At 43.8% G+C, this 12,149-nt stretch overlaps 1 protein-coding gene across 1 annotated transcript in view; it reads left to right on the top strand.

Annotated features, from left to right (window-relative positions):
* piezo1 (piezo type mechanosensitive ion channel component 1) overlaps nt 1–12,149 on the top strand; it is a 293,127-nt gene that overhangs the window by 77,236 nt on the left and 203,742 nt on the right. The window contains exon 2 of the mRNA XM_033036504.1: nt 665–760. Within this exon, the coding sequence (XP_032892395.1) occupies nt 665–760 (96 nt within the window). The remainder of the gene's footprint in view (nt 1–664; nt 761–12,149) is intronic.

The following is a 12,149-nucleotide window of genomic DNA, read 5'->3' as shown; positions in this document are numbered from 1 at the left end:
AAATTAATTGACAATGTCATAATGTGAAACCATTAATGACAACAACAAAAAAATAGACGGAGGGAGAAGTCCCTGGCAGCCAGCACTAAATGCTTAGATCATTCGAATGTGTAGAGGCGAGTACACCAGTATTTCTAAACAGTCAGATTTCTCCACCAATATATCTGCAAATGCTGTATTAGCTGAAGAGTAGAAGAGCACAGTAGTTGATAGCAGCAAATGTTTATTTGCGATAACACTGTGGTAATTGAAGGAGGACAATACTAAAACACCAACCTAATGTTTAGGAAAGAACTGCAGATGCTGGTTTACACCGAAGATGGACCCAAAATACTGGAGTCACTCAGCGGGACAGGCAGCAACTCTGAGCGGAAGGATTGGATGACATTTCGGGTTGAGACTCTTCTTCAGGATCTCGAGCCGAAACGTCACCCATTCCTCCTATCCAGAGATGCTGCTGAGTTACTCCTGCATTTTGTGTCCAACTTCAGCACAAACCTAATCTTGCTGCCTTCAGTATCTTTTATCTTATAAACGAATGACTATCACATTTCTGGGAGAATAACCTGATGTAGGTATGAATTAATTTCTATTTGCAAACTATGTTATTTTAAGTGTTATGTAGAAATAGGAATGTAACATTTTTTTAATATTCCATTTACAGCTTGCCTCTTTCGCTACAACGCCTTGTCTCTGATTTACCTGCTTTACTTGTTGCTGCTTCCACTGTTCTTTGGTCCCAGTGAACACACTGTGAGAGGTAAGTGCTGATTATTTTTTTAATATCAAAATGCCGTTACTAAAAATTACAGGAACTCTGCGATCCGCTAACCAGTGGCTTGTTGAATCACATTTTAAATACTGATACACTGACATTTAGAATGTCCTTGATGAATATAATTTAATTTTCATTGACTGGAACTGAATTATAATCCAAATGTTTATCCATCATATGGTGACAGATTAAATTCCAGAAACTGTAAAACTATATTTTAAATTACTCAACAAGTTATGTTATGCTTGTTCTAATTCAATTTGTTGTTTAATTTAGTTCAGCTTTGTTTAGAGATTCAACGCGGAAACAGGCCCTTCGGCCTACTGAGTCCACGCCGGCCAGCGATCCCTGCATATTAACACTATCCTACACACACTAAGGATAATTTACATTTATACAAAGACAGTTAACCTACAAACCTCTATGTCATTGGCGTGTGGGAGGAAATTGAAGATCTCAGAGAAAACCCACGCAGGTCACGGAGAGAACATACAAACTCCGTACAGACAGCACCCGTAGTCGGGATCGAACCAGGATCTCTGGTGCTGAAAGCCCTGTAAGGCAGCAACTCTACCGTTGCGCCACTGTGCCGACCCGGTTGTGGGGATGATATTTTGATGTTGAGTTAAAACATTCAAACTGGGTCAAGGATTTTCATAAATCTACATAAAAATATCAAATGGCAAGTTTGAGCTGTTGGCAAAGTGTCAAGAGAAAAGCAGTCCATTCAGTAATCCTTCAAATGAGGCATATTTAAAAAAATTAAATTCCTTTAGGAATGTACCAACATGCCATTGCAGTTGTTTCATAGGATCTAGACATAAATTAACATATCATTACTAAAGCTAGCCACCTGCAGTGGCCACAGCAGCTGGGCTGGTAGCCTGGGAAATGGCAACAGGATGGGCATGAAATCCCAGCAATCCCAGCAGAATCTACCAGTGGACAGGAAACTGGATGCAGTTGTGCATTAATGATACTCGGTAAATACACTCAAGGAAATGAAACCTTTTATTGTTATAATCCATGTTGCTTTGTGAGCTGAGCGTGCAAAGCTGCATGTGTGCAGCCAATTATACAGCCAAACTGGAGTGATTTCGGTTATTGGCGAATCTGGGACCTTGGCCTTCCTGGTTGATGATCTAAAAGGCTAATTTGATGTTTACGAATTCTGCTGGATGTGATTTTATGCTATACATTGGAAGTTTTTTAAAGACCCTTTTTGCATTATACCCTGATACAGAAGGCTGTGGAGGCCAAGTCAATGGATATTTTTAAGGTGGAGATTGATAGATTCCTGATTAGTATGGGTGTCAGGAGTTAAGGGGAGAAGGCAGAAAAATGGGGTGGAGAGGGAAGGATAAATCAGCCATGATTGAATGGCGGTGGAGACTTGATGGGCCGAATGATCTAATTCTACTCGTATAACTTATGAACACTTGGCGAACACATGCTGATTACACTGGTTCACCACTTTTATATTTTGAGTCTGAGACTTCTATGAGTATGTTGAACACACACACATGGAGGTTACTGGCCATTTACAGTGGCCAAATGGCATGCTATGCTTGTTCTGACATCACTAAATCCTACAGTACTTCTGACACCTGAATGGTGAAGGCTTCAGCCGCTGAAGTCGGTCTGGAAGATGGAATAAATTGCTTGATGGAAAATCTCACTGGCAGCTCATACACAGCATTGGCTGCAAAGTATTACAGCTGCTCTGGCAGGCTTTGGCTATTGTAGGAGATTGCGAGAGAATAATTTGTTTAATAAGCCAGATGGCCTCTTGCTTTGGGGAAAATACAGCATGTCCATTATTCTTCACTTCTACCGATTTGAACAAAACAATTTCACGCTTAGTTTGGCAACAGCTCTGCCCGAGACTGCAAGAGATTGTGGAGAGTTGTGCATATAACTCAGTCCATCACACAGCCTCTCATCGACTCCATCTACACTTCATCTTGCATCGGGAAGGCAGCCAATATAATCGTTTATACCGTCACATCATGTCCTCTTCTCCCTCTCCCGTTGGACACAAGATACGAAAGCCTGAAAGCACCAACCACCAGACTTGGGATCAGCGTCAGCCCTGCTGTTGTCAGACTACCGAACGGTCTGCTCATAAACTATGAATATAGTCTCGATCTCCCAGCCCTTGCACTTTGTTTTATCTGCACTTTAACTGTTGCAGTAATGCTGTAAAAGGGGCTGTTCCACTTGGGCGACCTAATCCGCGTGTTCTGGCGAGTTTGCCCTTGACTTATACTCGCAGCATGGTCGACACGAGGTCGTAGGAGGTCTTCGTAACTCTCCTTCATGCTCGAGAGTAGTCCCCCTGTACTCGAGGCCTCAGCTAGGTCACGGCGTTTTTATCAATATGTTAAAAAATGCCCGCGAGTAAATAAAGGTCGCCATGGAAAAAATCGATACTTTTTTAACTCGTAGGTTTAGTCGTAGTAGGTCGGCATGTTAGTCGTAGGTAATCGAGGGTAGTCGAAGGTAGTCATAGATAGTCTTCATCATAGTCGAAGGGAGGTCGAAGGAGATCGAAGGAGATCGTCTTCACTCTCCACTGTTCAGTGTTCAATTTTCCTGAAGTTAGTCGTAGCTAGTCGAAGCTGGTCTTCAACATAGTCGAAGGAGGTCTTCAACATGTCATTTTTTCAAACTCTTCTAAACTCGCCAATTAGGTTGCCCAAGTGGGACAGCCCCATTACATTGTAAAGATACATATACTGCACTCTTTTTCTCTGCATTACCTGTTGTGCTTTTGAATGACGTGACTGCACACATGTATGGTATAATTGGACTGGATAGCACACAAACAAAGTTCTTCACTGTATCTCGGTACACACAACGATAATATCTCTGTCCAGAAACATTTAAGGCTATTAAAATCTAATAGTTTTTCAATGTTTCCAAACAGATAGTTTAAAAAAAAAAGCTGTTAAATATCTAAAGAGCTAGTAAAATGAAGGAAGTAATGAACAAAGTATTAAGATTATTAACATGTTTAAAGAGATCAATGAAATTTGGTCATAACATCTGCAATATAGTTACACAGTCTGGAAACAGGCCCTTTGGCCCAGTTCGTCCACGTCAACCTCGATGCTCGTCCCTTTTGCCCACATTTAGCCCATTCCTCTCTAACCCTTTCTATCCACGTGTCTGCCCAAATGCCTTTGAAATGCCACCATTATTTACTCAATGTTAAAAACATTAAATTAAACCGACATAATTAAAAATAAAAAGCAATATGCGGCCCATTGTACTTGATATATAATACAATGCAATACCGTTTATTGTTATTTGAACCTCAAATGAAGCCAAACGAAATTTGGTTTCTGCAGTCATACAACAAGAAGAACAATAATTCAATAATAATTCTGTTATCCACACGGAGATGACCTGAAGCATGGGACCCACTTAAGGTGGTGTTCTGTCACTAAACTGTTATGTAAAGTAAGTTCTGAATGTTTAACCTTAAACAAGAACCAAAGTGCATAATGCACGATTGTACTGAATCAGACAATGCAGATCCCCTGGCATGGGACAAACCTTAATCCGTGCACCTGTGCAGAATTTCATCAACGTTACCACTCTCTGACACCTCTCTCCCCTTTCTCGATCTCTCTACCTCCATCATGGGGGGCAGACTATCGACTGACATCTACCACTGACCCCGACAGTTATCTGCACCTTTTCCCATCACGTCCTTTGCAAAGAACCATTCCATACTCTCAATTTCTCCGTCCCCCAAGATGCTTTTCCTTCTAGGACATTTGTGCTATCCTCTTCCTTTAGTAAACGTGGTTCTTCTCCCCCCCCCCCCCCCCCCCCCCCAGCTGTCAGAGGTGGGTTCTCACCCGCTTCTCTGCTGTGTCCTGTAGTTCTGCTCTCGTTACCCCTCCCCCTAGATGGAACAGGGATGGCGTTCCCCCGATCCTGACCTTTCACCTCACCAGCCTCCCGAATCCAACGCGTCATTTTCTGACATTTCTGCCACCTGCAATGTGATCCCAACAATAGTTGCATCTTCCCACCTCCACCCCTTTCTTCATTCCATTGAGGCCGTTCCCTCCACAACTCCCTGGTTCACTCATCCCTTCCCACCTATCCCTGAAACCATCCCCTCCCCAGGTACTTTCCTCAGGAGATGTACCACCTGTCCCCTTTCCTGTAACGTCCCATCCACCCAGGGACCTCAGCAGCCCAACAAGGTTAAACAGAGGTTGACATGCACCTCCTCTAACCTCATCTGCTGCACTCTGTGCCCCTGAGCCTTTTCAACGGCGAGGCTAAGCGTTAATAAAGGCGACCATTTCCCCAAACACTTGTGTTCAGATCGCCAAGGTCTGCTGGATCTCCCAGTTGCTAATTATTTGAACGCCACTTTCTGGCCTGTGCCATCTCCACTGCCAGAATGAAGCCACATGCACACTGGAGGAACACTACCTTGTATTCCATCTGCTTTGGTAGCTTGTACCCCAATAGAAACATTGAATTTTCCAATTTTGTGGAACAAACCAACAACAATCCTTTCTCCTCCCCTTACCCCCATCCACCTGTACCACTTCCTCTGGCTTCATTTTCCGCGCCTCTTCTCGTATGTCACCGCCTTTTGTCTTCATCCATTGTCTCTGGCCTGTGTCCACCCATCTTCCAATTAAAACCCCTTCATCTGTATACGCCTATCACATGCCATACTTTATCTTCCCATCCCCACCCCCTCTCTTCCAGCTTTCTCTCCCCCTAATACAATCATCTGAAGTAGGGCCCCAATCCAAAACTTGGCCTATCTATATTCTCCAGAGATGCTGCCTGACCTGCTGAGTTGCTCCAGCATTTTGTTATCCAGCATCTGCAATTCTTTTTGTCCTCATTGTGCAAACCTCTGCCACTAAAGGAAGGATCATGGTCCGGGTTTTCCAGAATGTGACCACGACTTGCTTGTACCAACTGAGATTCTTCTGAACATCTACTCTGGGTTTTCAATAATTTGCCGGCCCAAGTGCCTGAGAAACCCTGAATCTTGGTAGAACCTTAATGATCAAAATATGCTGATGTAGGAGGATCAGAATAAGCCCTTTTCACAAAAGCCCTCCAGAAGGCTCTGATTGGAGAAGTCTACTTCAGATTTGTCTTCTGTCAAATATCAACAATTTTCCTAATTTTGAATGTCTAGCAGTCAAGGTCATTTAAATCTTTTAAAAAAATTAAATAAACAATTAAACTCAAAATGGAAAAATTATGAATTCAAAGTTTCTAAAGTATTTGGTTAATTAGAAATACTAAATAAATGACAAATATGTTTTATAAAATGGAATTTAGCTCATCACTGCCTTTCATCCCCATAGTTTGGCAATGACCAATCAATTGAGACCCTCGGCCTTTCTCCCAGTTAGATTCCAAGGGGAATTGGGAAGTTGTTGGCTGTCCTTGCTCACATGGTATTTGTAGGAAGGAACTGCAGATGCTGGTTTACACCGAAGACAGACGCAAACTGCTGGAGTAATTCAGCGGGTCAGGCAGCTTCTCTGGAGAACGTGGACAGGTACAAACTGCTGGAGTAACTCAGCGTCTCTGGAGGGAAGGATGTTTGGGTGATGTTTTGGGTTGACGAGCACCTGTGCTGAGAAGTATTGAGTTATTTTGTTTAAGAAGGAACTGCAAATGCTGGAAAATCGAAGGTAGACAAAAATGCTGGAGGAACTCAGTGGGTGAGGCAGCATCTATGGAGCGAAGGAAATAGGCAACGTTTCGGGTCGAAATCGGGTCTGAAGAAGGGGTTCGACCCGAAACGTTGCCTATTTCCTTCGCTGCCTAGATGCTTTCTCACCCGCTGAGTTTCTCCAGCAATTTTATCTACCTACTGAGTTATTTTGTTTGTTTGCTGACAAATCCCAGTAAAACCTCTTTTAAATAACTTGTTTTTAAGCAAATCTCAATTTTGAAATTAATATTGTTTTTTTTGATGAAGCTTTCAACAGCAGGAAGCCACAAAAGAGTGTTTTTGAAAGTTTTCTGAGTCTCTTGCATGACACATTTAAGTGTGCGTACTCCTTTAGAAAATAGGTGCAGGAGGAGGCCATTCATGTTTTTGGTAGTGTTGGTAGTGTTTATATTAAACAAAATGTAACTTGACTTTATTGGAAGGTCAGGTTGTATAAAACTATGGTTTATGGATTTAAATTTCATTCCCTTTAAAATCAGCAAAATTAATGATGCTTTTTCCAGTGGAAAATCTCTGGAGGTAAATGCACTTTCATCAGCGCCTGTTGTGCTGCTTCACAAGGATTGGAATGCAAAACCTAGATCCTTTCCACCTTCCTACGTTCAAAATGCCCGTGTTATCTGTGGAGGTAGATTTTCTGCGGTTGGTACGAAAGGTGGAAATAAAGCATCCCGTGGGTTGTTCTAATTTTACCAGAACTTGGAATAGTTTCAATTCATCTGAATGATTTAAACCAAGAACATCATTTATTTTACATTAGTGCAAAGTTTCTGTGGAACCAACAGAAAGTTAGTCTTCCTTTTCCAGTCATCTTTCCTGACCACTAAATGTTATTCCCTTTATCTTGTAGCTGTGATAGTGTGAGAGGATTGATTGTAATCATGTATCGCCTTTCTGCTGACTGGATAGGACACAACTAAAAAGCTTGTCACTGTACCTTGGTGCACATTACAATAAACTCAACTAAATCAAAGCCGAATGCCCCTGTCCCACTTAGGAAACTTGAACGGAAACCTCTGGAGACTTTGCGCCCCACCCAAGGTTTCCGTGCGGTTCCCGGAGGATTTTGCCAGTCTCCCTATCTGCTTCCACTACCTGCAACCTCCGGCAACCACCTGCAACCTCCAGGAACCGCACGGAAACCTTGGGTGGGGCGCAAAGTCTCCAGAGGTTTCCGTTCAGGTTTCCTAAGTGGGACAGAAGCATTACTATCGTAATTAAATCAACCTTTATTGTCATCTTGGGACGACAGATGGCACAATGGGCTAAGTGTTCGGCTGGCGACCGGAAGGTAGCCGGTTCGAATCCCGCTTGGAGTGCATACTGTTGTTGTGTCCTTGGGCAAGGCACTTCACCCACCTTTGCCTGTGTGTGAATGTGTGTGAATGTGTGTGAGTGATTGGTGGTGGTCAGAGGGGCCGTAGGCGCAGATTGGCAGCCACGCTTCCATCAGTCTGCCCCAGGGCAGCTGTGGCTACAGAAGTAGCTTACCACCACCGAGTGTGACTGAGGAGTGAATGAATAATGCGATGTAAAGCGCCTTGAGTATTAGAAAGGCGCTATATAAATCCCATCCATTATTATTATTATTATTATCTTGCAAAGCAACAGCTGCACAGTGCAAAATGAGAAGACGTTTCCCAGGGAATACCGGAGCATCGTACATGAAACTTAAAACATTTCACACATAATAACAATAAAAAACAATCCAGTCCCTGATGAAACAGTATAACAGTTAACAACTGCTCAAGAAATATCAAACTGAAAGCGAGACACAAAATGCTGAAGTAACTCAGTGGGTCAGGCAGCATCTCTGGAGAAAATGGCAAGGTGACATTTCGGGTCGGGACCCTCGATCAGAGTGCCTGTGCTGAGTAATAGCCCTGTCCCACTGTACGGGTTCATTCAAGTGCTCTCCCGAGTTTAAAAAAAAATCAAACTTGGGGTAAGCACGTAGAATGAACGTAGCGGGTACGTCGGAGCTCGGGGACGTCTCTTAGCGGCTCGTAACGCTAACGGCAGGTACTCGGGAAGACTCGCTAACGGCAGGTAAACTCGGGAAGACTCGTGAAGATTTTTCAACATGTTGAAAAATGTCCACAAGAGCCCTGAGTACCGACGAGTGGCCATTACCATAAATCTCTGAGTTCGAATCAGGGCAAACTCGGGAGAACTCTTTGAATGGACTTGTACAGTGGGACAGGGCTTTAACGCTGCTGATCTACTCCAGCATTTTGTGTCGATCTTTGGTATAAACCAGCACCTGCAGTTCCTTTTTATTTCAAGCAGAAATCTCCTTGTTAGTGACTGCAGTGGTTATTCCACGTTTTGTCAATGTTGACTTATTTATATGAGCAACACCTGCAAAGCAAACATGTATTGGCCATCCCTAATTACCTTGAGATGGTGGTAGTGAGTCACCTGAGAACTATAGCACAGGAACATGCCCTTCAGCCCACAATGTCTGTGCCAAACATGATGCCAAGATAAACTAATCTCATCTGTCTGCACATGTTCCATACCCCTCCATTCCCTGTATATCCATTAGGCCCTCTAAAAGCTTCTTAAATGCCACTATCATATCTGCATCGCCCACACACACTGGCTGCACTGTATTTCAGGCACCCACCAACGTATACATAAATAAACTTGGCCTGCATCTTCTTGAACTATTCTGTCCTTTTGGCAAAAATAATGCTCAGTACAAGGCTCTGTTCAAGGAGGTTCTAGGATTTCGACTTGACAGCAATGAAGATGCACTGATATATTTCCACGGCAAAATGGCGTGTGACTGCTGGAGACTTCTTGGTGATAACTTTTTTTTTAAACAGAATGGGCCTATACTTCCAAGTGTTTTTTTCAGAATCTGATACAATCTCATTGAAAATGCAAACATTTTAAAAATATTTTGCCAGCATTTGACAGGATAGATATGGGGATAACTTTTGTTTCCGCTTGGTTGTGTAGTGCCACAAACCAGGCACCCCTGTCTAGGAATAAGAGGTCCAGCTATTTAAGATTAGGATGAGAAGATATTCAAAATATGTTTGGCACATGTTATGGTAAACTTTCTACATACTCTACTTACAACCATACCTATCAGTGGGTCACCAAGAAAACTTGGAGAAGTGATTTTCTGCCTCATTATCAAGTAGTGGGAAGTCTAGGCATTATCTATTTGTCTCCTGCTCCCAATCCAATTTTTTGACCGGTTCATAACTGGTTTTCAATTTGATGAACTTCAAATATTGCTAATGCCCTCTTTTGAGAGATTTTTCATCAAATGGATTTTTAAAAATCAAATGGCTCTTTACGGTTCATATAGATAGCAACAGCAGACAGAACACAGACCACTATTTAGGTGATCTCAACAGAATGGTTTATCAAATATGTCCCGCGCATTAGAGATGTCTCGATCGTTCCAGGTGTTTAGTCCATTCTTTCCTTACTTATTGAAACTAATAGTTTCCAGCAACAGATGTCAAGCAAATTCATGGACTCCCACGTTCTGTTTTCTTGATTAGTGAAATAATTAATTTCAGATTTGGAAAATTGCGCTATAATTCCAAAATCTAGATTGTGGAAGATTGCACTTGGAGCATCTGGAGTGTTCCTACTTGGAAACACAGTTTCCTTCTGTGATGTAACAATTCCACTTGGCCCATTTGAGCCGTGTGCTGGCTCCAATTATCCCATCAGTTCCAATCCACAGCTCCTTCCCCAGGGCCTGACAAATTATATTCCTCTCAATTGACCATTTAATTCTCTGTTGGAAATCCTCTCTTTATTTATCCTATCCAGATCAGTCAATATAATTCAGTTCTGTTTAGAGATACAGTGCAGAAACAGGAGCTGTGGCCCACCGAGAATGCGTCGACCAGCGTTCCCCTCACACTAACATTATCCTACACACACTAGGGACAATTTACAATTATACCAAGCCAATTAACTGTACGTCTTTGGAATGTGGGAGGAAACCGGGGATTCTGGGGAAAGCCCACGCAGGTCACAGGGAGAATGTGAAATGACACAAGGTGCTGGTGTAACTCAGTGGGTCAGGCAACATCTCTGGAGAACATGGATACGTTATGTTTCATGTCGGGGCTCTTCTTCAGATTGATTGTTGAGGTACTCCAGCACTTTGTGTCATTTGTGTACGGCGATTGCAACTTGCGTAAAATCTGACTTGTGTAAAGTTTTACAGAACAAAACCCTTACGTAAATCGGGGAGTGTCTGGAGTTTGGATGCCGTGAAAAGCTCCATTCTCTGGAAATTATTTTTCTGATATCTCTTCATCCTCTTTTGAGGCCCAATGCTTTTACAAGCCCTTGTAATCCCTACATCCCTCCTCCTGAATTTGATCCTGAATTTCGCCATTGGATATAGAATCATAGAGTGATACAGCGTGCAAACAGGCCCTTCGGCTCATCTTGCCCACCGGCCAATATGTTCCAGCTACACTAGTCCCACCTGCCCGTGTTTGGTCCATATCCCTCCAAACCTGTCCTATCCATGTACCTGTCTAACTGCTTCTTAAACGTTGGGATAGACCCAGCCTCAACTACCTCCTCTGGCAGCTTGTTCCATACACTCACCACCCTTTGTGTGAAAAGGTTACCCCTTCAGATTCCTATTAAATCTTTTCCCCTTCGGTGGGCGGCGCGACTTTCGTCAGCAGCGGCCTCTGCAGTCCGTCTGTGTTTCTATTATTTTTTGTCTTGTTTTTATGTAGTTTTTGTTATTTTTTTTGTTGGGGTATGTGTGTGGGGGGGTGGGGGTGGTGTGGGGGGGAGGGGGTAACTTTAAAATCTTTCCCCTGCACGGGAGACCCGACCTTTTCTTTGTCGGGTCTCCGTTGTCGTTGGGGCTGCAACGTGGAGCGGCCTCTGACAGGAACGACCTGGGGTTCCAGCTGCGGAGCTGCCGACTACTCACCATCACGGGGCTGGCCGAGTCCTGAGCGGGTGGAGCTGTGGTGGAGCACTTCTGCCACCTGACCCCCGGAGTTTCGGAGGCTGCAACTGCGGGTTTGGCGGACGGCGGCACCGGGAGCCCGCGGATCCCTGCTGGAAGACCGCTTTTCGGGGCTTCCGCAACGGCGACTTCTCCCGCCCGAGTTGCGGGGTTGAAGAGCACCTGAGCGGGGCCTTACATCATCGCCCCGCGCGGCTTGGAATGGCTGCGGGACTTTGCGAGCGCACGCCGGGGGCTCTAACAACAAGACCCGGTGCGCGACCTTGCATCACCCGGCGTGGCTTTAATGGCCGCGGGACAATCGCCATCGCCAGCCGGGGGCTTTGACTTTGACTCTGACTCTGACATCGGGGGGGAGAGTGCAGTGGAGAGATAAGTTTTTTTTGCCTTCCATCACAGCGATGTGATGGATGTTTGTGTAAACTGTGTTGTGTCTCGGGTCTTTTTGTTTTGTAATGTATGGCTGCAGAAACGACATTTCGTTTGGACCTCAAGGGGTCCAAATGACAAATAAATTGAATTGAATTGAACCTCTAAGTCTAGATGCCTTGCAGGTATTTTTCCTACATAATAACGAGACACTTGGCTTTGAAATCTTCAATCATCCACAAGCAGGGAGGGTAACATTGTACTATTATTGAACAGATGCATAATTAGACAGT

Source organism: Amblyraja radiata, chromosome 17 (genome assembly GCF_010909765.2).
Source record: "Amblyraja radiata isolate CabotCenter1 chromosome 17, sAmbRad1.1.pri, whole genome shotgun sequence".
Classification (NCBI taxonomy): Eukaryota; Metazoa; Chordata; class Chondrichthyes; order Rajiformes; family Rajidae; genus Amblyraja; species Amblyraja radiata.
The sequence above is the reverse complement of the archived record's forward strand: the minus strand, read 5'-3'. Positions and strand labels throughout refer to the sequence as shown.